The sequence below is a fragment of the Zalophus californianus genome, chromosome 12 (assembly GCF_009762305.2).
Source record: "Zalophus californianus isolate mZalCal1 chromosome 12, mZalCal1.pri.v2, whole genome shotgun sequence".
NCBI lineage: Eukaryota > Metazoa > Chordata > Mammalia > Carnivora > Otariidae > Zalophus > Zalophus californianus.
Genome location: NC_045606.1, coordinates 80024499 through 80052256, shown reverse-complemented (window position 1 = coordinate 80052256; position 27758 = coordinate 80024499). Strand labels below are relative to the sequence as shown.

The 27758-nt window shown below is 35.9% G+C and overlaps 1 protein-coding gene and 1 long non-coding RNA gene across 9 annotated transcripts in view; one reads left to right on the top strand and one right to left on the bottom strand.

Annotated features, from left to right (window-relative positions):
• Window positions 1-4586, bottom strand: part of LOC113911445 — a 38177-nt gene extending 33591 nt beyond the window's left edge. For both annotated transcript variants that reach the window (XR_003516471.2, XR_003516470.1), the window contains exons 1-2: window positions 4501-4586; window positions 2297-2395 (exon numbers count right to left, since the gene is read on the bottom strand). This is a non-coding gene — a long non-coding RNA (uncharacterized LOC113911445). The remainder of the gene's footprint in view (window positions 1-2296; window positions 2396-4500) is intronic.
• Window positions 4587-4628: 42 nt separating this feature from the next.
• Window positions 4629-27758, top strand: part of POT1 (protection of telomeres 1) — an 82745-nt gene continuing 59615 nt past the window's right edge. For 4 of the 7 annotated variants that reach the window (XM_027574067.2, XM_027574065.2, XM_027574066.2 and 1 more), the window contains exons 1-4: window positions 4656-4732; window positions 5467-5648; window positions 15997-16069; window positions 19449-19540. In XM_027574067.2, coding sequence (XP_027429868.1) covers window positions 5526-5648; window positions 15997-16069; window positions 19449-19540 — 288 coding nt within the window. In that variant the 5' untranslated portion in view covers window positions 4656-4732; window positions 5467-5525. Of the gene's footprint in view, window positions 4733-5463; window positions 5649-15996; window positions 16070-19448; window positions 19541-27758 lie in introns of those variants that run through there. The other 3 variants (XM_027574062.2, XM_035723311.1, XM_027574068.2) reach the window with 3 other exon arrangements.

The window sequence follows — 27758 nt, the reverse complement described above, 5'->3', positions numbered from 1 at the left end:
GTCAAAAATGCATTTTGAACCTAAAGCAAATGGTTCTCAATTATTCCAAATAACCATCATGAATTTAAAAAACATGCAACCTCCTAATCAATTTTCCATTACTTAAAATCTTTCCTTATAAAGGTTTTAAAAGTGTACCTATTTTGGGTCACTCAAAAAAGAAGGGAAAAAAAGAGAAAAATATCAGGCTAATAAACAGCTACCTGCTATGGTGCTCTCCAACTTTCAGGCCACTGACTTTCCAAAACAAACAAGCCATCAGTGCATTTTTTTTATTCTAAGATTACACAGAAATAAGGTTTTATATGTGAGTGTTACTGCAGGATTTTCCAGGACATATCCTCATGGTATAAAATATACGGCATGTATAAAAGAGGCACTCTAAACTCTAGACCTAAACCCCTACTTTTATAGTGTTAAGAAGTTGAAAGTTCTAATTTATCCTTCATGTCTGTTAATTTCCAGCAGGTCTTTTCCTCTTATTTTTCTTCATCTCTCTTCTGTGTGCTGCCTCAATTATACTGGTATCAATCTGAACATATACCAAGTTCCTTGCTTCCTTACTGTGAGCTCAGTAACTTTACTTTAGTAAAGTGTTTTTTTTTTTTTTGAATATGTGAATGGAAGACAGCACAAACATCAGAGAGTACACACCTTCTAGCTTTTTGATGGTTCCTCTTTAATTTCTCTCTTCCCCACCTCTACAGAGAAACCTGAAAAACCAACCATATTCTTAGGAAACATGGTTCTTCCCATACATAGGCAACTCCAAGTCTCGGTTTTATTCTATAAGCCAACTTGTCAGAGATTCTTTTTCTGAATTAATACTCATGTTAATTTTGGTGAATGCGGGTTTTTTTTTTCCATCTCAACATAAATCATTGGTATAACTCAACAGAAGGCTATCTCTGTTGAGTCAGCCTATCTTAACCCTTTTACACACTATAAGTCACTAGGTGCCAGATGGCATGGTTCAAAACAGGAGAATGACCCTTTCCTCTTCATATGAAAATCTTGGCCCTTCTTGCTTAGTCCATGCCTTGCTTTGCACATTTGGATTCCCTGTTATGCTACCTTCCTAATATGCACTAGTGATTAAAGACCTCATCATTTAAATTTATAATTTAAACATAAATTTGCTATAAATTTGTTTGAATTATCTTGTTTCAAATATATAACAATATAAAAATTGATGCTTCATTGAAATAGGAGTTTATAAATTGATCTAGATGTTCAATAGGATTGGACAAAAATGCCCTTAGATTACAGGGAAAAGAACTCTAACCAATGTAGCCTAGCTAAGAAATCTGCTAGGAAATCTCAGAAAACAGTAGAAGATGATATTGTCAAACTGTAGGGATGCAACATACCAACAACAACTTGCAGGAAAATTGTAAATCACAATAGAAATGGGTTAATGATGCAGCAATTATTGCCAAGAAAATAAATTTGAAGTGCTGGGTGACTAGGAAATTCAATTCAAAGATTCAGATTAAAAAGTAAATAGTAAAGAGCAATGTGAAAATGCTAACGAGAAGTGTATCAGGGAGAAACTTAGCATGTCTGACTCCATATTGCTTCTGTTTCTTTTGCTGCTATGACCTATAGCTTAGAAATTTCTGCTTAGCCCTGCACATAAGCATGTTACAGTTAAGATTTGTAAAAATTGATTTTTACCCCAAATCTACCTCTCCAAGGAGATAAGGAAATACATACAGAACTGACTAGGCTATGTTTAAGAAATGGCATGACCAGATTCCTGTATGTAAAGATCAACTGACCAAGGACAAAGAAGTTATACAAGCTTCCTGGGATGTCTACAGAGGTCAGTCACCTTTTGACTCCAACCTCCTCTCCTACTTACTCCTTTTGCTAACATAAAAGAAGTCTGAATTTTATACCGGGGGAGATGGTTGTTTGGGACAATAGTCCACCATCTCCTCAGTTTGTTGGCTTTCCAAATAAAGTTGCTTTCCTTACCCCAACATCTTGCCTCTCAACTTACTGGCCTACTGTGCAGTGAACAGGAGCTTGGTCTCCATTACAGAAATACCAGAAATATGCAGATTAATTCCTTTTATCTTTGCTCAATTACTTATAAACAGTACCATATCTTTATATTTATGCTTTTATTAATAAAAATACTCATCCACTTTTAGTACTCATTATTTATTAGTGAGAATCTCATTTTAGCTTTTTAAAAATTGAGCATTTCACGCTGCAGTATGAAAAACTGTCATGACTACAGCCATTTTAAAATAGAGCCAGAGGGGCCACTGCAGAGAAAGTGCTTTACCTGTCTTTGTTTGAACTGGGCCATAAATTTTGGATTAGGCAAAATGGCAACTCTTCTTAACAATTGCTTGAATACAGACATCCCGGTGGTTTGAAATTTCTGAAGATAGAATTAGTAGTCAATCAATGTATAACCTAAAATAACTCGTTAACACCCACAGGAAACTTTTTCCCCTCTTCAACTCATGTAATTGGCTCCCTTTCTTTTCCTCATAAAAACCCTTGCTTTTACCCTACAAGCTGGACACTATTTGAGTTTCTATGATTCTGTGCTCCCTGAATTGAAATTCTTTAATCCCAAATGAAATACTTACTTGCCTCTCATGGTGGTTCTTATTTTCAAGTTAATGGTAGTTTTTTACCAAAAATTTCATTGCACTTTAAAAATTGTACTTGTAATAGATAATACATTAATTGTTAGTCTTGGATTTTTTTTTTTTTTAGTCTTGGCATTTTTTTATGCTGCTTCAATAGACGTAGAAAAACGGTAATGGATTGTTTTAACATTATGTCTTCAGAGCCTTATCTAGTTGATCCATTCTTTTTTCTCTCGTACTTCATTTGTACTGGATATTCATATTCAATTTTCTTCATTTATAGAATGAATCTATACAAACTAAATGCTAATGTGAGGGAAAGCAGTATAGGCTCTGGAGTCATACGAATCCCCAGCTCTGCCACTAATTGGGAGACAGTGAACAAGAAACAAGATTGGAAGTTACTTGGATGTATATGAAGTGTTTAGGTCCCAGAGAAACTGAGAACAATCCCAACCAAAAAAGCAGTTATAGATATCTTCATCAGAATAGAATATGGACATTCATAGGCTAACTAGAGAAAGAGAAAAACTTTAAAAGATTCAGTTGCTATAGAAAAAGAGGTAAACTAAACATGTGGTAACAAAATGAAAATGCTCTTTAGAAAGATGAGTAGGAAAGACTAAAGAGTATAAAGAGTGCTTTTTGGTTTAGCAACAAAGTAAACTTCAGTGATCTTGGCAAAGGCAATTTAAGTGTAATGAGGGTGGGGGTGGGGCCAAGGCAAAGTGATCTTGGCAAAGGCAATTTAAGTGTAATGAGGGTGGGGGTGGGGCCAAGATGGAGTGGTGGAAGCCAGAGGTGAGGAAAGAGAAACATTTTTTCCTGAGCATTTGTTCACTCAACAAATATTTAGCCCCTACAATGTCCCAGACACTGTGCAGGCTCCAAGCATATAATAGTAAAGAGTTCTCCCTGCCCTTAATAAGCTTAGGCTGTGTTAGAATATGTTTAAATGCCAATGGGGAAGAATAAGGAGAAGTTGAAAATATGTTGAGAGAAGATATAACTAATGATAGGAGGTGAAATGAAAGTGGCCAGAATCTGGAGCCAAGGTGGAGGACTTCACTTAGGGACAAGGTACAGTATTTCTTTGCTGGGTGAGGCTAGGGTAAGAACAAGAAGGGGATCTAAGCCTTACTTAGCATTGTTTTCTACAAATGGACAGTTCAGCTCCTGAGCTCAGCCTCTTGTCACCGCCCTGGTTTATGCATGGTATGTGAATACAGGGGTGTGAGGGAAAAGAGAAGGTGGGCTAACAGAATGCTTCCTGCTAAAAAAAAAAAAAAAAAGTTATTTTAAATATAGTTATTCCCACGGGCAAATAAGTATCTACAGCGGATATTTTAGTCCAAATTAGCCTTGGAAATATTTAGGTAATTATTACATCCTGTCTTTGCATTCAGGTGGGTTTCACTTTCATCAAATGATCGGAAATATAAATCAGAAATTAGCAAAAGATTCACATTTAATAATACGTCTTAATTATATCCCCAAGCTATAGCCCTATAGACCAATGAAGAAGTTAATCCAACCTATCTAAAAACGGCATTACTCATTGATGAAATTATTTCTTTGTAAAATCTGCATTTGGGTGATTGCTTCTGAGGTAGAAAACCGGGGGTTATAGGAAGTGCCCTGCCCACAGGAGCTTCTAATCTCAAATCCCGCCCGGGGTTTGGAAAAGACTTTTTATTGGTTACAGGAGTTATGAATCGCCCAGCGAACCGCCCCTGCTTCCCCCTCCCGCGCCTTCACCCTGGACCGTGGGAGACTGAGCGGAGGCGGGGCTGAGGGGAGCAGCGAAAATTCTGGTGGATACTGTACCACGGCCTCATCCTCCCCCTGGCCCGCACCATCTACTTATAATGCGAAACTTCCAGGATACCTTAGGCCTACGAACCATCATGCATGCAGTTCGTCCTCCCCGGGCCTGGGAGCAGTAAGTTTAGCCCTAGAGACCGTGTACGCATGCGTGAGAACTGGGCCGCCGCGTGCGTGTGACGTCACGTGCGCGCCCTCCTAAACTTCCTTGTTTTTCTCTAGAGTGTGGGTGAGTGAATTTATAAGTCCGTGTGGGGTTCGTTGCCTGGGTGTGAAGTGGTTCGGCTTGTGAACGGGTATGATAAAGAGACTGATTTAGTTTAGATCAAAATTTGGTGTGGTTATTGCAGAAAGACTCTTCATATTTGTCTTTAGCGTGAGCCTGCTGCGTTCAGTATCTTGCTTGGCGTTTTGTGAGCCTCTGACTGGAGTTAGTTCAAGTCCCCGCCCTCACGGAGCTCAACTGGCTTGGGGGAAGGTTGATGCTCACACATTAAAATTAAGTTTTGACACTAGTGCGTGTCCCACTCAAGACGTCTGAGAAATAAGATTGAGACTACAAAGCACAAGTTAGTTCAGTAGTCCTCGAGATTGTATAGGGGCTGGAGGAAGGAGGCAACAGATATATTTTAGAGGAGTAACCTTTTGGTGCCCAATTTGAGTACACACTATTACAACTGCTAAGGGATTAAAAAAGAAAACCAAAATTTTCAATCCCCCTCCCCTTCCCCAGTAGCTTGTACATTTTAAAGCACAGTTTTGATAAAGGACATTGTCAGTGTAGTTTTCACAGATCCTAAAACTGGCTTTTAGAGATACTCCTTTAGAAAACTAAATAGAAAAGGCTTGAGTTTCAATGTCTTGGAGGAATGCATGTATTGATCCTTGTAATAAAATTACAGAATAATCCACTCTACCCCCAAGAGTGATTACTAACCAACTTAAAGGAAAGAAAAAGCAAAAGTGAGTCAAAGAAGCTTAAAATTACGGACTACACTTTGGGTAAAACACTGGTCTTTGTTTTCAGCAGTAAGCTGTCAACTGCTCTAGTTGAATTTGCTTTGGACAACATTTTGAAGCAGATCTGATATGCCACTTGAATTAATAAAAGAAGTCAATGGAGTGCCTGAAGTTGAGCTGCTAAGTGAATTAAACAAAGTAGATTTCAGTTCTCTACAGCCAGGTTGTGATTATAGCAAGAAATATATCCAGGTAAGAATTTTCATAACTCAGAATGCTTTTTTCTTCTAAAAGGAATGCTCATTTTTATGTTGAGCTTATTTGTAAGGGTTGTTTTAGGAATAGTTTTACGTGTGTCATAATATTTGTGACTATTTGAGGCTATTATTCTTAATTATTTAGCGTTCATTTAGCAAACATTTATTGAATTCTTTTGTGATACACTGGAATAAGTTTTGAGGGTACAAAGATGCGTGAACATGATCCTTGAACTAAAGGGGACTGAATTCTTTTGGGTTTGGACAGTTTACCTAATCTCTAATTATAATTAATAAGTTGGTATTAGAATTGTGGTATGTGAACATTTAGGAGAGAACCTTTGGTTCTGACAAGTTAGGTCAGGAAAGTGGAGCTGGAACATAAAGGATGACTGAGATTATACCTTTCATTTTGGGTATAAGCAGTCCTCATGTGCATGTTGAAGAATTTGGATGTTACCCTAAGAACTGTGGGAGGCCCTTAATAGATTTTAAGCAGGACAAAGACATGATTCACTTTGAGTTCAAATTACTCTGCCTCTTGGGTGAAGAATATATCAGAAAGGGCAAGATTAGAGGAAGGATAATTAATTAGTTAAGACATAGTTGCAGTAATCTAGTTTAGAGTTGATGTTGGTCTGAACCAGGGGCAGAGGAGATGATGGGAAGGAGAGAGACAAAATAGTAATAAAATAATAATAATAACAAGAGTTAACATTGAGCTCTTTCTAGGAACTAGGTAGTATTTTAAGTGCTTTACATATATCAACTCATTTAATCATGACAAAACCCTATGGATTGGGTCCTATTATTCTTTGGCTGTAAATGGCATTTCCAAAAGGTTAGGTGATTGGACTGAGATGCAGTTGATAAGTGTAGAGCTGGTGTTAGAATCTAGACATTCTGCTTGGAACTGACAAGATAAAGACGCAGAATCAACAGGTCTTGGAGAATGGTTAGATGAGAGAGGTAAAGAGGAGTTCAGGAAATTTCCCTGGTTTTAAGTCCTGTCAACCCTGGGAAGATAATAGGCATGCATTTAAGAAGAAAGATAATGAGTTCAGTTTTGGATATCTTTCACAGGTTATTAGAGGTATCCAGGTAGTAATGCCCTATAGGCAGGTAGATTTGGGGTTCTGGAGCTCAAAGGGTTCCTACTCAGGGAGATTTGGGCCAAAGAATAGAATAAGAAGATGTGTTGAAGGATGTCAGTGTTAAGAAGATAGCATGAATAAGAGATAGATAATCCAGAGGCGTAGGAGAAAAACCAGGAGAGGGTGGTGTCTTGTATATTTAGTAAGGTAAGTTTCAAGGAGTAGTATCAGTAACTCTTACATAAATTGCTCTCTGGTACGCATTCTCCTGAGTGCTTTACATATGTTCCCTCTTTTAATTCTTGAAAGAACCCTGTAAATAGATGTTATTATTCCCATTTTATAGTTGGGAAAACAGATAAAGGTTAAGTAATTCATCCAAGGTTAGATCCAAGGTTAGCTAATAAGTGGCTGAGCTGTGATTTGAATTTTCATTGTCTTTGCTATGTTGCTGCTAAATGCTCAGTCTAAGGTCTGAAAAGATTCTATTTGATTTAATAATCAAGAAAATATTGGTCACTTGGGAAGACTAATGTTGCTGGGTCGGCTTTTTAGTGGTTTGAGGATTGAATGTTGGGTGAGAAAGTGAAAGCAGGAAATGTCTTTCAAGGAGTATGTTGTGTGGGGCGCCTGGGTGGCTCAGTGAACTGGTTAAGCGGCTGCCTTTAGCTCAGATCATGATCCCAGAGTCCTGGGATCCAGCCCCACATCGGGCTCCCCCTCCCACCGCTCGACAGGGAGTCTGTTTCTCCCTCTCCCTCTGCCTGCTGCTCTGCCTACTTGTGCTCTCTCTGTCAAATAAGTACATAAAATCTTTTTAAAAAAAGAAAAGGAGTATGTTGTGTTATTTTGATATTTTGATTATGGAAGTCATAGTCCTGAAATAGGAGTGGAAAGCTTTTTAATTTTAGCTGAGTCAGTTTTGCATTTGGTTAACAGTGATTGGCTTTTATACGATCTACAATCAGCTTCACAACTGCTGCACTAAAGTGAAATAAAACAAATTCAATTTTTTAAAAATTTATCTACACTCCCTTTCCTCTTCTATTCTGCCCTCACCCTGTCCCCTTTCCTCCGAGTACACTCATACTCAAACTCATAGGCCGTATTCACAAACTTATTCCTAGAGCAGTTTAACATCCTGAAAAGGAGTGGAAGCCCTGGAGACAGGCGGGCTGGATTCAAGCACAGATCGACCATTTACCAGCTATGTAATTGGGAAAGTAATTTTATCTGCCTATGCCTTATCTTTTCCATTTGTAAGCTAGGAATTATAATAGAACCTACTTCATAGAAATGCAATGAGGATTAAATGTAAAGTGCTTACTTAATGAATTCTAAGCATTTGGTAAATGCTGGTTACCGTGGTCAAGATAATGATATATTAACATGCCTTTGGACAAGGAATTTACCTAGTTTCATAGTTCTCAGTGAAAATGTACCATAATCTCATTGAGCAGAGACAGAATTATTTTGCAATTAGTGAAGCTCAGGCTTCAAAGACTTTACTTGAACAAGCCCAAGACCATGTTAGGGGTCTTAGAAATGAATTTACATTTTCATATTTGTAAAATTTACACAAGGGGGATGTTCTAACCTAAAATGGTTAAGGTTGCTGTCTCTTTCCATTTTGACTTACCCTTCCATCACATTTCCTGTCTTATCCAGTGGCATTGGAATGGCTGAGAACATTTTTGGAATATGTAGCTAAGGGGAAGTTGACTTGTGGACTAGGTTTAATGAGATGTATTTGTGTGCTTTGCAGTTACTTGCATTTTTAGCCAGGATATGCCAGCTCTCCTGGTGTAGAAATGTTTTCCAGGAACATCCCCACACACTGGTTAGTATAGAAGAAAAGTATGGAGTCAGAAGTTGTACCAGGACAATGGAATATTATGCAGCCATCAAAAGGAATGAAATCTTGCCATTTGCAACGATGTGGATGGAACTGGAGGGTGTTATGCTGAGCGAAATAAGTCAGTCAGAGAAAGACATGTATCATATGACCTCACTGATATGAGGAATTCTTAATCTCAGGAAACAAACTGAGGGTTGCTGGAGTGGTAGGGGATGGGAGGGATGGGGGTGGCTGGGTGATAGACATTGGGGAGGGTATGTGCTATGGTCAGCGCTGTGAATTGTGTAAGACTGTTGAATCACAGACCTGTACCTCTGAAACAAATAATACATTATATGTTAAAAAAAAAAAAGAAGATAGCAGAAGGGAAAAATGAAGGGCAAATTGGAGGTGATGAACCATGAGAGACTGGACTCTGAGAAATAAACTGAGGGTTCTAGAGGGGAGGAGGGCGGAGGGATGGGTTAGCCTGGTGATGGGTATTAAAGAGGGCAGGTACTGAATGGGAGCACTGGGTGTTATACACAAACAATGAATCATGGAACATTATATCAAAAACTAATGTATGATGATTAACATAACATAAAAAAAAAAAAGTTGTACCAGGGTATGAATATATACTGTCACACCTAGCATGCGGTGTATATAGTTAGTGAATGAAAATAGGTACTGAAACTATGGAATCTGAAGCTACTTCAAGGACAGTTGTTAGAAATCTCACAGCTTATATAGGAAAGAAACTTAATAGAAATTTTTTGAAACTTGTCAATAGTGCTAAAAATTTACACAAGGTTACTAATAATGAGTGGTGAAGTAAATACAATTGTTGTAAACTATCAATAACAAAATTAATTGTGATTTCTTATTTTAAATATTCCATTTCATATTAAAGAATACATTTTGTTGTGAAGGAATGAAGAAGAAGGGATGCATTTAAAAAAGATGTTTAAGATTAAAGAGTTAATAACATGGGGGACATTTAATAACACAGATCCACCATTTACTAGCTATGTAATTGGGAAAGTAATTTTATCTACTTCTGCCTTATCTTTCCAATTTGTAAGCTAGGAATTGTAATAGCTAAATATGTTATTGTTACTGATTTGTAATTTCTGCAAGATTTCAGTTTTTTTGAAGTTTATTAAGACTTAATTAGGTCACCATGTGGTTTGCCTTCCTGAACATTCCATGCGTAGTTGACAAGAATGTGTTTTCAACACATTCTGGTCTGGTGGTCTATGAATGTTAATGGTATAAACTTGTATGAGTGTGTTTTCAAGTCTGTATTTGTACTGATTTTATTTCTCCTTGTTCTGTCAGTTACTGAGAGAGAGGTGTTAATACCAGGTATGATTGTAGATTTGTCTATTTCTTCCTTTAGTTATGTCAGTATTCATCTATTTTGAAGCTTTTTTATTAAGTGCATATATATTTAGGATTGTTATTTCTTTTTGATGAATGGTTCTTTTTGTCATTATCGGATGTCTATCTCTGGTAACTCTTTGAGCATCTGTTTTATCTGGTAATATAGTTCTGCCAACATTCTTAGATTAACTGGATGGTGTATCTTTTATTTTTAATTTATTTATGTTTTTATATTTTAAGTATCCCTTAGATGGCATGTCATTGGGTCATGCTTTTTAATCCAGTCTGTCAATCTCACCATTTAATTGGAGTGCTTAATTTATATGTAAAGTAATTGTTATAATGGTGTTTAAGTAATACCATCTTGCTATTTGATTTCCATTTGTCCTTTCTGTGATCATCTTTCCTTCTTTCCTGAGTTCTGTGGGTTCATTAAATATTTTTCCCCATTCTGTTCTATTTTCTCTGTTGGTTTGAACAACACCTGCCTTATTATTGTCTTTAATGGTTACTCTAGTACTAGCAATATATGTTCTTATTAAAATCTACTTAGAGTTAATCTTGTACCACTTTTCATGTGACACTTCTTATTTCTCATGTCCTGCTTCATTCTTCTCACTTGACAAATAGAATTTTAAGCAGTAAAATTCCATTTCCTACTCCCCTGTTCCTTGAGCTGTTATGATATATCTGTTTGTATGTATATTATAAACTCCACCTTACAATGTTAGCTCTTGCTTTTAAATGGGGAGTTGTCTTTTAAGGAAATTAAGAGAAGGCAAAAACATAGTCTTTTATACCAGCTGACATATTTACTATTTCTGATGTGCTTTATTTTTACCAGTAGACCCAAGTTTCCCTTCATCCTGAAAAACATCCATTAGCATTTCTTGTAGTACAGCTGGAGATGAATTTGTTTAGTAGTCATTCATGTGAGAATGCCTTTATTTCATCTTTGGTTTTTTTTTTCTTTCAGGTTTTTATTTAAATTCTACTTAACATACAGTGTAATATTAGTTTCAGGAGTAGAATTTAGTGATTCATCATTTACATACAATACCAAGTGCTCATTACAAGTGCCCTCCTTAATACCCATCACCCATTTGTTTTTGAAGGTAATTTTTACTGGATATAGAATTGGAGGTTGACTCATTTTTTTCCTTTTCAGTACTTTTAACATATTCTGTTGCTTTCTCGCTTCCATTGTTTCTTACATAATGTGCCCTGTTTTACTTTTGGCTCTTTTCTTATTTATCTTTTGTTTTTAGCAGTTGGACTCTCATGTGCCTGGGTGTGGCTTTTCTTGGAATTTCTCCTGCTTATGTATAACTGAGCTTCTTGGATCCATAAGTCAATTTTTTTTTTTATCAAATTAAGAAAATTATTGGCTATGTTTCTTGGAATTTTTATTTTCTACCACCTGATTACTTTTTTCTCCTTTCAGGATATCAGTTACATGTATGTTAAGCTGTTTGTATTGTCCCATAGGTTCTGAGGTGTTGTTCCATTTTCTTCAGTATTGTTTTGGTTTTTGCCTGAGTGAAATTTTCAAATTAATTTCTTTTGATCTGTCTTCAAGTTCATTGAATGTTTTTTTCTGCCATATCCAATATTCTATTATGCATCATTAGTGAATTTTTCATTTTAGTTCTTGTGCCTGAGTTAGGGACTAAGGGGAGAATGTAACAGGAATGAGGTAGGGGCTTTATTAGTAAAATGGGTCTGATAGTGAAAGAAAGAGAATAATGCTACATTTCAGTTTTGCTTTTCTAATCAATATTCTCTGTATAGACGTTTGTTACATATTTTATTCTTATGTTTATTTTCCATTTCCCTGGTATTTTCTTTCATATGAAATAGTTTTATGGATTACAGTTGGTTTTCTACTTCATTGCATTTAACGTCTTATCGAATACTTAGTATTGTCAAACTTTTTTGCACTTGGCTGATTAATGTGACGTTTCTTATGTATTTTATTAATAAAGTGCTGTGATTCAATTTTCTTTCTAACAAATTATCAATACAAGTTACTGCTGAGTTGTATCTAGTTGTAGCATTTTCATTTTGTGTGCTTGATATAGAGACATTTAAATGATACAGTTGTTTGCTAAGTTCTTTTCTTCTGATTATGCAGTCAACTAACTACCTGTATTTTTTAATTTTTGTTCCTACTTGTATTAGTGAAATATTTTTCACTTTTAGCTCTTTTATTACAATAATTCCTTTTAGCTGTAAGTGAACATGTTAGTGTTCAGTGGCGTTAAAACTAGGAAATACCTTTTACTTATTTCTCATGATTATCACATTTTCATGAGCAATGCTCATTTATTTTAAAAAGTTAGGTCAAAGTATATGATTTCTGTTCTTTCATATATCTGAATGAGTCTCTTATTTTTCAACTCTCAGTTTGAATACTTATCCTTTTTTAATCTGCAGATACCTCTTATGTATGTTTCTTGAATTTTGTTAAATGCATTTTACTGCTTAAATTCATTGTTTTTAGTGTACAGTTCTGCAAGTTTTGACAGATATATAAGAACATATAATCACAAACATAATTAAGCTGTATAACAGTCTGTCACTCCCCAAAATTTCATAGTCAGCTGCTACTCCAATTCTAACCCCTGGCAACCAATTTTTACCAATTTTCTGACAGTATGCTTTTTGCCTTTTAAGAATGCCATGTAAATGGAGTCCTGAACTATGTAGCCTTTTGAGTTTGGCTTCTTTCACTTAGCATGATGCATTTGAGATTCTTCCAGGTTGTTATGTTGGTCAGTACTGTTCCTTTTTTATTGGTGACTAGAATTCCATCACAGTCCATTTCTTCATTCCTCAGTGTAGCAGTATTTGGATTCTTTCCAGTTTTTTATAATGATGAGTAAAGCAGCTATAAACATTCATGTACAAATTTTTATGTAAACATAGCTATTTATTTTATTTGGGTAAATGTCAAGTGGTCAAGTAGTTCTCAAGCAACAGTGTATAATCCACATTCTAGGTTGGTGTGCTACATACAGTTCAGTAGATTTGGTTGATCAGGAGGAGCCAAATAGATTAGGTTCATACTGTGCACAAAAGCATTTGTATCCCATCTGAGAGGCACTGACCTTAGGAAAACTCCACTCTTATATTGGGGGTGATACATTTTTAATATTTAATATTAATTCACTTTTATCCTGAAAGCTAACATGAGATTTCTGGAGTATAGGCCAACTATAATTTTTACTCTCAGCAATGACTGCATCAGTTTTCTATCCCCCATTTTCCTCATGCAAGGCAATATGGTGAGGATCACAAGTCTTTCTGTGTGTGTAAAGGGGATTTCTTGCACTGTAGAAAAGGAACCTTGAAATTATGAATCTGGGAGTTTATATAGGACAGCTATCCAGCTTTACCGTCCCCTCCTGACAGAGAAGAACCTCATCTCCTGAATGTAAATATATCATTTAGAATGTAAAGAACTGTCTCTAGGGTTCATCTCTTATTGAAATGTAAACACAGAACTCTGGGGACATAAATCCCCCTAGAAGTCTCTTACTCTTCAGTCATCCTTAAACTTCCAAAGCTTATTGTTTAGTTCAACTTCCATTTTTTCTTTGCTCACTTCAGCTAAAGACAGGAACAAATTATATACTATCTTTCTAATGTGATAACTCTTATTGTGAGTAAAACTGCCTACTTAATTTATAACTGAGGGCCACATAATCAACTAAAAATGTTTCCTTAAAAACTCGAATATTTCTTACAACCATCCCTAGGAGCAAATCACACTTTTTTTTTTTTTTTTGGTTGATTTCTGCCTTTCACACAGGAAGCACAAATACTGAGGGCATACATGCTACCCTTGAAAACAAAGAGTTTACAGTTGTTGGGGACCCTCCAGAAAGGACGGAGGTCACTCAGGCGGCACAGGTTGACAGGCTCCCCTGTGTGCTCTGCCACCTGGGAAGCCTCACAGCCCCTAGTTCAGTCCTGGTACTTCAGTTTAGTCCTTGTTTGCAGAGAGACCACTTGAGAGAAGTCAGTTAAATCTGGCCTACTTGTCCAGCTCATTTGCCGTATAAGAGTTGTAGAAAAGTTTGAAAGTATCTTACGTGGAAGGTACAGGAGCTGGGCCATGCCCTACTGGCTCATGGTTGGGGCCATCAGGTGAGGGATGCAGTTAGTTCTAACTTTCAGAGTTCCCTGTAGTTTGTGAGAGCAGCTCCAGAGTGCCTTTTCCTTTGGGGTAAGGGAAAGGCTTCTGGAATAGTTATGAAAGACAAAGATTAAAAAGATTAGCCTGGGTCTTGTGGGTGAGGTCTTCTAGTGATTCTGCCCTGTCCCTAGCTGTGGGTCTGGCCCTCACACCTGTATACCTCTTTCTCCTTATCCCTAGAAGGGTAGAGAGTGTTTTTCTGCAGTGCATTTTCATCAAAGGTCTAATGAGATTCATAAGTTGGTTGTCTTTCTCCTAGCAGTTTAAGGACTTTGTTTTGAAAGGAAGATGGGGAAGACTCAGGCAGGCCTTCCTACAATAACTGCTACCACCCTGTCCTGACTCCTGGCCTGACTTTTGTCATGACGTTTTTGGAGACGAGCTTGTAAGTGGGTGTGAATTCCCCTTGTGTTTGCAGCTCCCACAAGCTCCATGTCTTCTCACTAGCCCGCACTTGGCCTTCAGCAACTCATTAAAAATGTTAGATGAATTTTCTGACAAATGTCAGGCAGCATTTGCCATTTACTTCAGGTAAGCAAGTGCTTACCACCCATCTCTCCTTGAGCATCTTCTCTTTCTTAAGATTTCTGATTAGTTGGTTGCCTTGTGACCTCAACTCACTGTTGCCTCTCTCTTATTGGAGGTACTTCTCTTTTCTTAGATTTCTGGTTAATCAGTTGTCTTCTGACTTCAGTTCTCTGGTGGGTCAAAAAAAAAGGTTGAAATTTGTACATTGTCCAACTTTTTGTTGTTCTTTACAGCTTTCTATCTCCTAAGTGGAACTATTTTACTTTTGACCGAATCATGCACAGCTGATAGCCTTATTTTAATTTTTTTTTTGATTCCTGTCTTATAAGTAAAATTGGTGTATGAACATAGGTTTTGTTGTTGTCGGCTATATCAAAGTCTGGAATATTAGTGTGGGAGATATGTATTAGAGATCCATTTTTAAATTTTATTAAATACATTTTATTTCTATGTGGAAGTTTTCAAAGAGACCTATAATGTATTTATTCATAGGATCATTAAATTTTAGAGCCAGAAGAAAGTATAGAAACTACCTAGATTAAATACTTCATTTTATCTGAGAGATGCTGATTAAATAGCTTTTTTAAGGTGACAGAGCTGGTTAGTTACAGAAGAATGAGGACTAAACTTTATGTGTGCTTTAGTTCATTGCTTTGTCCACACTGCCCTTATTTATGAGATTACCAGTTTGCATTTTTTAATTTATTGTTTATTTCTTTTTAGGAGCAAACTCTTCATTTTTCTTCAGTAGAAACAACCTTATAGGGGTTAACATGAAACTGAAGTTGAGCCAGCTCATCTTTATCTGTAAAATGAGGAATTGGATAATATTTAATAATAAGATTGTTTAAAAAATTAAGTTATGACCCTAAATAATTAGGCCTTCTGAAATTTCTTTAGTAAAATCACTTTCATTTCTTAAATATGGTGACTTGAACATAGTACTTTGAATTTTTTTGAAAAATAAAAGCTTATTGCTTTTATTTATTTTTTTTTTTTTAAAGATTTTATTTATTTATTTGACAGAGAGAGAGAGACACAGCGAGAGAGGGAACACAAGCAGGGGGAGTGGGAGAGGGAGAAGCAGGCTTCCCGCCGAGCAGGGAGCCCGATGCGGGGCTCGATCCCAGGATCCCGGGATCATGACCTGAGCCGAAGGCAGGCGCTTAATGACTGAGCCACCCAGGCGCCCCAAAGCTTATTGCTTTTAAAATAGTTTTTCTAATTTTAACTTATCTCTTGGTGTTATAATAAGCTCTTTTGGGTTTTCTGTATAACCATTTTTCTCTCATTTTAGGGAAAACTCTCACTTATTTCTTCTTTAACTTATGGTGGAAACAGAACAGCTGTTTTGAAGATTGCCCTACAAGGTATACAATTTAATAAGACCGTTTCTGCTTAACCTTTTCTTATAATCTACAAATGGATAACTTAATATATATAGGTACACACATAAGCACAAAAATGATTTCTAATGGGTAATACATACACAGTAGTGTAAAAAACTATAGAATGAAATTTTTTTTCACTGAATTTTTCCATAGCATCTATCCTCTCTTCCCTCACCCATTTCTTCTATTTTACTTCAGATCCCTTTAATCTCATATCTAAACTGTTACAATAGCTAACTGGTCCCCCTACTTCTGGTTTCACTAGTGTGACCTAAACAGCTTAGCAAACTTAACTTATAAAACACTCCTTTCAGCATGTTATTTTTTGCCTAGGTATAGTTATATGAGATTATGCCTTCTTCCTAGTAACCCTGAAATAATCCTGGTAGGCTAGGAAGAGCTACCATGGGGTATTTGAGGACCAAAATAGATCTCATCTGAAGCCTGAAATTGGATTGAAGAATGGCCTGCAGCAGTGAATGGGAAACAGACTTTGAACTACAACATTCTGTAACTACTGAAAACCAGTTATATTTAGACACTGTTCTAGGTATGGGAGATATAGCAGTGACCAAAATAAAGCCCTTGCCTTCATGAAGTTTACATTTTAGGGAGGTAAATAAATTCAGTAAATAATTACATAAGTAATATTAGGTAGAAATGTGGTCTGAAGAAAAAAATAACATGATAAGGTAGTGGGCCTGATGAGTCATCCTTTTGATATGTTGTTAGGTTTAATTTACAAATATTTGATTAAGGATTTTTACATCTAAGTTTATGAAGGATATTGTTCCATGTCTTTCTTTTCTTGTAATGATTTTGAGTGATTTTGGTATCAGCGTAATGCTGTCCTCCTGAAAAGAGCTGTTAAGTGCTTCCTTCTCTTCTATATTCTGGAAGAGTTTATCTATAATTGCTTTTATTTCTTCTTAAATGTTTGTAGAATTCATCAGTGAAGCCAACTGTGCCTGAAAATTTCTTCATGGGGAAGTTCCAAACCCTAAGTTCAGTGTAATTTATTTGTTAATAGGGCTTTTCTATCTTTTTTTCCCTTGAGTAAGCTTCAGTAGTTTGTGTTTCTAAAGGAATTTTATGTTTCATCTTAGTTGTCAAGTATATTGGCATAAAGTTATTCATAGTATATTTTTGATATACTTTTAATGTTGGTAGGGTTTATAGTGATGTCCTGTTTTCATTCATTGATAATTTGTGGCTACTCTTTCATTTTTTTCCTGATCATTCTGGCTAGATATTTATTATATTGATCTTTAAAATCAGCTTTTCTTTTCATTGATTCTTCTCTGTTTTTCGGTTTTCTGTAACATTTTCAGTTAATCTGTTAGTCCATTCAGCGTACTGTTAACTTCTAATACTATATTTTTCAATTCTGAAAGTTCATTTTGAGATTTTTTTTTTTTTAATATCTTCCATTTCTCCTCATCATATTCATGGCTGGTAATTTTTTACTGGATACCAAACATTTAGAATTTTATATTAGCAAATGTTGGATTTCTTTGTTATCCATCCTTTAACTATTACGTGTCTTTATTTTGGGATACATTTAATTTTCTTGGAATCAGTTTGATTAGCTTTGTTGGGGTGGGTATAGAACAGCCTTTATTTTCAGGCCAATTTGGCCATATCACTAAGGAAATACCCTTCTGACAATACTCTATGCCTTGTGTGTGTGGATTCCATTCTGGTTGGAACAAGAACAGTTCCTAACCCTGTGTGAGTCTCAGAATTGTTCTGCCTATTCCTTTCAAGTGGTTCTTCCTCTTCATGAGGTACTTGCCTTCCATGTACTTGGAGATATTCATCCGAAGACCCGAAGGCACCCATCTTCAGATCGCCAGAGCACTCTTTGTCTGTGCTGCTGTCCTGCCTTCAGCATTCTGCCCTGCAAATTCTAGCCACCTTGGTATCCTCATATCTGAACTCTTCTGAATTCAGTCAAGACTGCTGAGCTTTGTTTGGATTTTAGCTCCATTTCCTGCTGCCTGGAAACTCCCCAGGAAGTAAGATAGGGGTATTGTCTTATTTTCCTTCTCAGATCACTTTCCTGCACTCCCTGTTGTCTGATACCTGAAAACTGTTGTTTCGTATATTTTTTCTTAGTTTTCTAGTCATTTTAAGACTGGAGAATAAACTCAGTGTCTATTAGTCCATCATGGCCAGACACAGACATCTGATAGGTCATTTAAGATATTAACAGTATGTTATGTTTTGGTTAGAGAACGCTGTGCTTTGTATTTGAGAAACATTAGTGTTTCAGTTTATGTATACACTTGTTTTGAGGAGTTGAAGAGATCAGTGTCAGCTTTGTGGTAGTTGTTTCACTATGAACGCCACCAGACCTGACAGAGTAGCAGATTCAAGAGTTCTAGGTTACACAACAAAGACTATCATTTTGGGAAAGATCTTTCATATACTCTATAGATGCATAAAAATCTGATATGATGGCAGTTTCTTGGAGTAGTTGAATATTTGAAAGATGATATGAATGAGACTTTCCTCAGATGATATAATTCAGTCTTAGCATTTGGCCCTACTGCATTGGTTATAGAAGGTGATCTCTGGAGAGTGAACATTGTGGAAATTCTTTTTTTCTTTTCCCCAATTAAATTTCATTTTTAAAATCATAAATAGTTTGATCTTTACACACACTCTGCTCTTTTACTCTTTCATTTGTGCATGCTGGAGGAGAAAATACACTTACCTATATTAAAACTTAATGTGCTGAGGGGCGCCTGGGTGGCTCAGTCCGTTAAGCGTCTGCCTTCAGTTCTGGTCATGATCCCTGGGGTCCTGGGATCAAGCCCCAGGTCGGGTTCCTTGCTCAGCGGAGAGCCTGCTTCTCCCTCTCTCTGCCTGCCGCTCCCCCTGCTTGTGCTCTCTCTCTGTCAAATAAATAAATTAAGACAAAACAAAATAAAAACCTTAATGTGCTGACACTGTAGATTACTAGAAGCTCAGAAAAAGTGAACTACTTTGGGGGTGATACGTTATATAGTATAAAAATTGAATACCATATTCAGTTTCTTTTTATTATAAACATGGAAAATAAATAGAATGCAGTTATTTTATGCTGTTAATGTGATATTTATAGAAATTTATAAAATGTATTCTAGTTGAAGCTTGTTACAATTTTGGTTTTAGTACCTAATAGTATTCTGTGCATGATCTTTGCAATACTTAAGGTATTAAACTAAAAGTGAATTATAAAAATTTTAATTTTCCTTCATAATTATATTTTGAAATAACTAGTTTTTAGAATGTAGTTGTCATCAATTTTCTTGTGTGTGTAAAACTGTTGTATCTAATTAGTGTTTTTCTGTATGTGTGTTTTTCTCTATAGAACAAGAAAATTCAAATTCGGAGATCAACACCATCAATGTATTATTTTTTGGAAAATTAGCAAAGGACTGTGCAAAAGTTTTCTATGAAGGGGTAAATTATTTTCTTGTTACTTTTTGTTTTAGGAGTAGATTTTAAATTATTGATGTTACATTCATCCTGTAGATCTTTTTTTTTTTTTTTACATTATATATTTGCAGGTATGTAAAAAGGTTACTTAAGCAACAGCTTTAAAATTGCAACATTCCAAAGAGCTTGTAAAACTTACCACTGACATAAAAAGGGATAATTTTCCTTTCACTTCATTTTAATATTTAGTATTTAACAGAATGTCTTAAAGATATGTACATTCCCCCTCAATTAAAAAATAATTCTTAACAACTAAAAAATAATATAAGCTATAACTGTGTTTTTGTATAATTTTCTGATCATTGTTTCAAAATACATGCCTGTTAAATCCAACAAAATGCTGCCAAACTGAACCAACAGCATATTAAAAGGAGTGGACACTATGACCAAGTGGGATGTATCCCAGGAGTACAGTTTGGTTCAGCTTAAAAAAATCAGTCCTTGTAACATACCACATTAATAGAAAAAGGGAAAAAACAGATGGTCATCTTAACTGATACACAAAAGGCATTTGATAAAATCCTATACTCTTTTGTAATCAAAACACTCGGGAAACTAGGAAGGGAAGGGGACTTCCTCAGCATACTATAGGGCAATTATGAGAAACTCACAGGTTACGTCAAACTCAGTGGTGAAAGACTCAAAAGTTCCTCACTAAGATTAGGAACAAGACAAGGATGTTCCCTTTACCATTGCTCTTCATCATTCCACTGAAAGTTCTAGCCAGAGCTAGTTAAATAAGAAAATGAAATAAGATACCTAATTGTAAAGGTAGAAGTAAGACTGTCTGTCTTCTCAGATGACATGATTCTGTATTTGAAAATCCCAAAGAATCCAAAAGAAAGCTGCTGGGATTGATAAATGAATTCAGCAACATTGCAGGGTACAAAATGGACACATAAAAATCTTGTTACTATACACCCACAATAAGTGATCTGGAAAGGAAACTATGAAAACAATTCTATATGTGTTAGCATCTGAAGGACTAATATACCTATTAATAGATATAACCAATGAGGTGAAAGATTTCTACACTGAAAGTTAAAAAACATTGCTAAAAGATATTAAGTAAGACCTAAATAAGTGGAAAGACATCCATGTTCTTGGGTAGGAAGACAATATTGTTAAGCTATCAATACCGACAAAAGTGATGTGTAGGTTTAGTGCAATCCCTGTCAAAATTCTAACAATCTTTAGAAATGGAAAGGTTGACTCAAATTCATAGACCGTTTCGAGGGGCCCTGAACAATCTAGGAAAAGAGTAACAGAGTCAGAGGACTCACACTTTATGATTTCAAAATTTACCACAAAGATACTGTAATCAACAGTGTGGAACTGTTATAAGGATAGATATGTATACCAACAGAACAGAATTAAGGGTCAAAAAATAAACCCATTTATCTATGGGCAATTGATTTTTGACAAAGGTCCTACATCCACTCAGTGTAAAATGATACAGCCACTGTGGAAAAGAGTTGGGCATTTCTTCATAGAATCATAGTATGACCCAGCAACCCCACAACTAGGTATACAGACAAAATAATTGAAAAGAACTCAAACAGATATTTGTATAGCAGTGTTCAGTGCAGCATTACAGTAGTTCCCCCCTTTATCTGTAGGGACAGGTTCCAGGACCCCCACTGGAAGCCTGAAACCATGGGTAGTACTGAACCCTATATGCACTGTGTTTCCTATATATACATACCTATAATAAGTTTAATTTATAAGTTAGGCACAGTAGGAGATTAAGAACAATCACTAATAAAATAGAATATTTATAGCAATATACTGTAATAAAATTAATGTGAATGTGGTTTCTCTCTCAAAGTACCTTATTGTACAGTGCTCACTCTTCTTGTGATGATGTGAGATGATAAAATGTATACACGATGAGACGCAGTGAGGTGAATGGCATAGGCGTGTGATGTAGTGTTAGGCTAGTACTGACCTTCTGACAGTACATCAGAAGGAGGGTCATCTGCTTCTAGACCACGGTTGACAGTAGGCATCTGAAACCATGGAAAGCAAACTCATGAATGGGGTGGGACTACCTTATTAATAATAGCCAAAAGGTGGCCCAAGTGTCCATTAGCAGATGAATGGATAAAGAATGCGATATATTCATATAATGGAATATTATTCAGTCATAAGAAGGAATGAAGTTCTGATACATGCTATATCATGGATGAACCTTGGAAAGGTTATGCTAAATGAAAGAAGCCAAACACAAAAGGACAGCTATTGTATGATTCCACCTATACGAATATGCGGAATAGGCAAATTCACAGAGACAGAAAGTAGATGAGAGGTTACCAAGAGCTGGGGTTGGTGGGGGGAACGGGGAGTTTTTGCTTAATGGTTAAAGAATTTCCACTTGGGATGAAGAAAATGTTTTGACAATAGGTAGTGGTGATGGTTGCACACATTGTGATTGTAATTACTGCCACTGAGTTATATGCTTAAAAACGGTTAAAATGGCAAGTTTTATATTTTGCCTCACTTAAAAAAAAATACATGTCTGCAGTGCAATATTTAGGCAATACAGATCTGTAATAGAAAATGAGAGTCCTTCAAGATTCTTAAACAGCATACTTTCTGTTAGAGAAAGGTAGATAGTGAACAGATAAACATAATTTTTCAAGTGGCAGACAATGCTGTGGAGAAAATAAAGCAGTGGGAGAGAGAGATGTGAGGATATATTTTAATTTGATGAAGACTCTGATAAGGTGACATTTGAGCAGAAACTTGAAAGAAGTGAAGTGGTCCTTAGATATTTGGAGTAAGAGTATTCTTGACCAGGAATTTACAAGTACAAAGGCTCAGAAGTATGAGTGCATGGTCCAGACACAGCAGGAGGTCAGTGTCTAAATCCCAGCAGGTGTGACTGGGGCAAAATGCTTAATTCTGTTCAGCCTTTTTTTATTTTAATCTTGAAAGATTAAAAAATTCTTTAGGGGCGCCTGGGTGGCTCAGTCATTAAGCGCCTGCCTTCGGCTCAAGTCATGATCCCAGGGTCCTGGGATCGAGCCTCACATCGGGCTCCCTACTAGGCGGGAAGCCTGCTTCTCCCTCTCCCACTCCCCCTGCTTGTGTTCCTGCTCTCGCTATGTCTCTGTCAAATAAATAAAATATTTAAAATTTTTTTTAAATTTTTTATGTTTAGGGCGCCTGGGTGGCTCAGTTGGTTAAGCGACTGCCTTCGGCTCAGGTCATGATCCTGGAGTCCCGGGATCAAGTCCCGCATCGGGCTCCCTGCTCAGCAGGGAGTCTGCTTCTCCCTCTGACCTTCTTCCCTCTCGTGCTCTCTGTCTCTCATTCTCTCTCTCTCTCTCTCAAATAAATAAATAAAATCTTAAAAAAAAATTTTATGTTTAAAAAATTAATCTTTAGATTAAAATCAATAAAAATTTTAAAAATCTTTTAAAAATCAAGATAGGAGTAGTAATACCTCTCTTTCTGGCTTGTTGTCAGGATTAGAGATAAATGTACTTACTGCTGGAACTACGTGGGAACTCAGTGTGTGGCCACTGTTGTTGTTACTGTTATGACTTTTTATCTTAGTGTAATTGGATGCAGCCCCAATGAGGAAAAGCAGGGTAGAGAAAGGGCAACTGGGTCTGAGCCCAGGAGTATGGCTTCCAGTTAATTACTGGATTTTGAGTAACCATTGATAATCTCCAGATGTAAATTTAATCAAATATAAAGTAAGAATGTTGGATTAGCTGAGAATTCTGAGTAATTCTGGCATACTGTGGTTTCATAAACAGATCATTTATAAATAATTCAGTGCACTTCGGAAATGATGCTATTTTTGTAAAACCTGTCTTTGGAGTCTAGAATAAAGATTTATTTCACAGGAACTGTCAACATCTACCTTTTTTTTTCTTCTAACAGGCATTTTGGGAATAGATTGCCAAACTCAAGTTTTGTCTTTTTTGTCAAAGCTTCTGTAAAGAGGTGGTGTAAATCAGTTAATGTTTTCCTAATTTATAATTTGAATAAAGGAAAGGAGAATCAGTGTAGTGATTTTTCCCTTCTGTGAAAAGTTTGTTACTAAATTCCTGGTGTATCTTAAAATCTTACTTTAGAATTTAAGGAAATAAGGTATTTTCTGTTCGATTCATGTCCTAAAACTCCTATGACATTTCATCAGACTTTCTCTTAGAATGATAAGTAGAGTAATTTTAGGTACAATTTTAAAAATTGGAGATACATAGTTCTAATCTAGTTGGTATGGCACAGCAAAGTTCCAGAAGCAAATATACTGAAAAAGAGGTGTGACCTGACATTCTGCTTCAGGCCACTCAAGTAGGGTAGGAATCAGTAGCTCTATATAGCTATTTTGTTGGGGCACTTTTGTGGATGCCTCCAGTAAAGGGATGTTGTCATTACTATTATTTCTATTATTCTTATTCTTGCCCTTGAAGGCATGACTTTATTTTGGCTTAGGTAAATTAATTAATATTCATGATGACAGTTCTGAATTATTAAGAATTCAGTGCTCAAGAAGATCTGAAGTCATGCCATTTTTTAAGGGCCATATTCTTCAGAAATGAGGTGGAGAGGGAGAAAAAGGGAGAGAATATGGATGAAAGCGAGAACATTAGGTGTTTAACAAGGGAAGATTCACTCATTTAGAAAAATGACATATTCTTCCTTTGAACTAGAAAGTGGTATGTTACAATACTTTGTTGAGATAGGGGAAAATGAAAAATACATCAATTCAGTGACTAATTTGTATGTGATACTAAGCTCTAAAAGATATTTTCTCTGACTCCCCATCCTTCCAAAAAAAAAAGTAAACAAAACCAAACAAATGCTGTTAACAGCTTCCTTATTCTTCAGGCTGCTAGGTATGCCCAGGGAAGTTTTGCCCTAATACATTGAATTAGTAATATTTAGTTTTCATGAATTATAGAATATATGTAATAAATATGAAATGTAGTTTTATGTTCTTATTTCAAATGAACTCTTTCCATTCTGTAAAGAGGTCCACTTTCTTTTTTTTTTAAGATTTTATTTATTTATTTGACAGAGACACAGCGAGAGAGGGAACACAAGCAGGGGGAGGGGGAGAGGGAGAAGCAGGCTTCCCGCCGAGCAGGGAGCCCGATGCGGGACTCGATACCAGGACCCAGGGATCATGACCTGAGCCCAAGGCAGACGCTTAACCTCCTGAGCCACCCAGGTGCCCCAAGAGGTCCACTTTTAACATTTTTAAAGATTTGCAGACCAGGGCCAGGAAATTATAGTTCACTCCCTTTCGACTTGCTAAGATCATTAAAGTTGCCTTTCCTTTCTTCTCTCCTGATATTTTTTAGTAAGTAAGACATTAAACTACCTGCTTCAAATTCCAGCCAGAGAAAAAAGACAGTTTAATGCATGGTAAGGAGGGAGGCTCTAGCATCTTTTTTTTAAGAGTCAACTAGCTATAAAATTAAACCTACTTAATTTTTGTGAAAGGACCATCTGTTTGTAGATGAAGACAAGTATTCTAGGGTGCAGGGATCTTCAGTGAACCCCCAGTAGTGTACAGATCATCAGAAGAGATTTTTTTTAAGATTTTATTATTAATTTTTAAAGATTTTATTTATTAGAGAGAGAGAGAGAAACAGCATAAGAGGGGAGAGGGTCAGAGAGAGAAGCAGGCTCCCTGCTGAGCCAGGAGCTCGATGTTGGACTTGATCCCAGGATTCTGGGATCGTGACCTGAGCCGAAGGCAGTCGCTTAACCAACTGAGCCACCCAGGCACCCAAGATTTTATTTATTTATTTGAGAGAGAGAGAGAGAGAAGGAGAGTACAGAGGGGAGTGAAAGAGAAAAGCAGACTCCTTTGCTGAGCTTAGCCGGCTGAGCCACCCAGGTGCCCCAGAAGAGGTTCTTGAACCAATTCAATGTGTATGTAAACGTATGTATGTATTTTTTTTTTCCCTCTCTGAGAAGGCCATTTTTAACTCTTCTCTCATTCTCAGAAAGATCCATGAACCCACAATCATTAAGAACCACTTTTTAAGGACAGAATTTCATATGATTCTATTATGGTGTATAGTTGAGTTAGTATTGAAGTTCCAAAAGTAATTAGTTATATGCCCACATTATACAGAAATAATAATGATTTGATACTAGAAATTAGTGTCTTGTAAAAATCCTGTATTATTTTTGGTGAGAAGTCCTATAACAAACCTTAGTTCTTCATAAAACTACAAATGACCATCACTGCGGAGGGTTACTCAAATGATAAACAGGTATAGAAGCACTTGTAATCTATAAGATTCCATACAAATATAATATCCTAAGTATTGTTATAGAACTTGTAGTAAGTGGAGTTACTACTCTAACTCCACAACTGTATTCTTTTCCTACTTCAGGAAGATAGTAGGCTTGGATTAGATCTTGTAAATAATTTGGTTTAGAAGATTTTGTTCTTTTTGGTTGGTCTTTTTGCCTGGTCTTGAATGTTCTAAAAAACATTCAAGCTGTGTGGAAGGGTATAACCAGAAAAGCAGAAGCTGCCCCTTTCCCTCTGAAGCCACTCACGTTGCCTACTGTGGTAAAATTAGATAAAATCACTGCTTCTTTATCTTGCACCTTTCCAGCTTTTATGTATGTGTGTGTATATCTGTATATTTATGCATGTATGTATATATATATATGCATGTAGATAAGCTTATATATGCACATTTTTCATCAAATGACAGTACTTACTCATGTTTTGTAAATTGCTTTATTTTACAGCATATCTTGGACACCTTTAGAGAAGGGTTTTAAAAATAAATACATGGTATTGAATATTAGGGATCTGTTTATATTTTAAATACATTTTTATCTTTTTCCTTTAAGGTTCTTATATTAAATTATTGTTTGGAAACAAAATAAAAGGGTTATAATACAATGAATTAGAAAAACATGTGCAGTGCATCTACAAAACATGTACAATGTATGAGATAGTCGTATTTTACCTGACATATGAAAGGTGTTTCTGCAATTGAAATATATTTTAAATAGGTATTCATTAAAACAGAATAGAACTACACTAGCTAATTAGTACTTGTCAGATAACAGAGAATGTTAATAATGGTAAGTCAAAGTTTTTCCTTTTTAAAATATAATGGTAGAAGACTGAGGTCACAATTTACTTTAAAATCTTTCTGAGTTTAAAATCCATGAATGCTGATCATTGGGGAGGTCTAATTAGGCTATTTATTTTAGAGTTTATAGTAGTAAGGTCCTTTAAAGTAAGATTTAACATTTAATAAATGGACATAAAATATGGGGAAAGACTTTTTCAAAGTATTTTGAAAGTTTAAAAAATATTTTATCACAAAACCATCAGAATTACAGACATTTGTCAATACATTGTTTTCCCTCCTTGTGAGATTTAGTTCTGAAAGAGAGTAGTGCCTGTCTTAGAAATTAGGAGATCTTGATTCTTGTCTTGATCTACAACTAATTAGCTGAATGTGACCTTAGACTGTTCATTTACCCTCTCTTGCCCTTATTTTTTTATCTGAAAAATGAAGGTGTTTGATTATGTGATCTCTAAAGTCCTGTTTTCAGTTCTGAAATGCTAAGATTCTTTGAAATAAGCTTTGTAGTACTTGTATAGTTTAGTTAAGATTTAATGAAGGTATTTTATATATATGTGTGTGTGTGTGTATATATGTATATATAAATGTATATATAATATTGACATAGTTATTCATTTAATTGTCCAGATACTTGTTGAATGTTTTTGGTCTTCTATGCTGGATGTCGTGAATAAGAGGGTAATGGACCTTGCGAGACAGTGCTCAGTAGAGCAGAGGGAATTAAACAACTATTACATAATTGATTACTTTAGCCAGATGTGATATGACTGAGATTGAGTAGTAGAATCAGAAAAGTAGCAGAAAGAATGAAGATGGGTACTGGGAGAGTGGATTGATTAGTAAAAGAGAACAACATATACAAAGGCCCTGATTGAGGAGCCTGGAATGCTAAAAATTACAAAAGGCACTATTCCAGGGTGTGTCACATAGTAGGTAGCTGGTGAGGTGGTGGGCATCAGATCATATAGTGACTTGTAAACCATTTAAAGATTTTGGATTTTATGCTAATATTATCTGTATTACTTCCAATTAAATTCCATGACCAAATTGATGTTAATACTCATAAAATACATTTTTCATATTAGAGAAACATT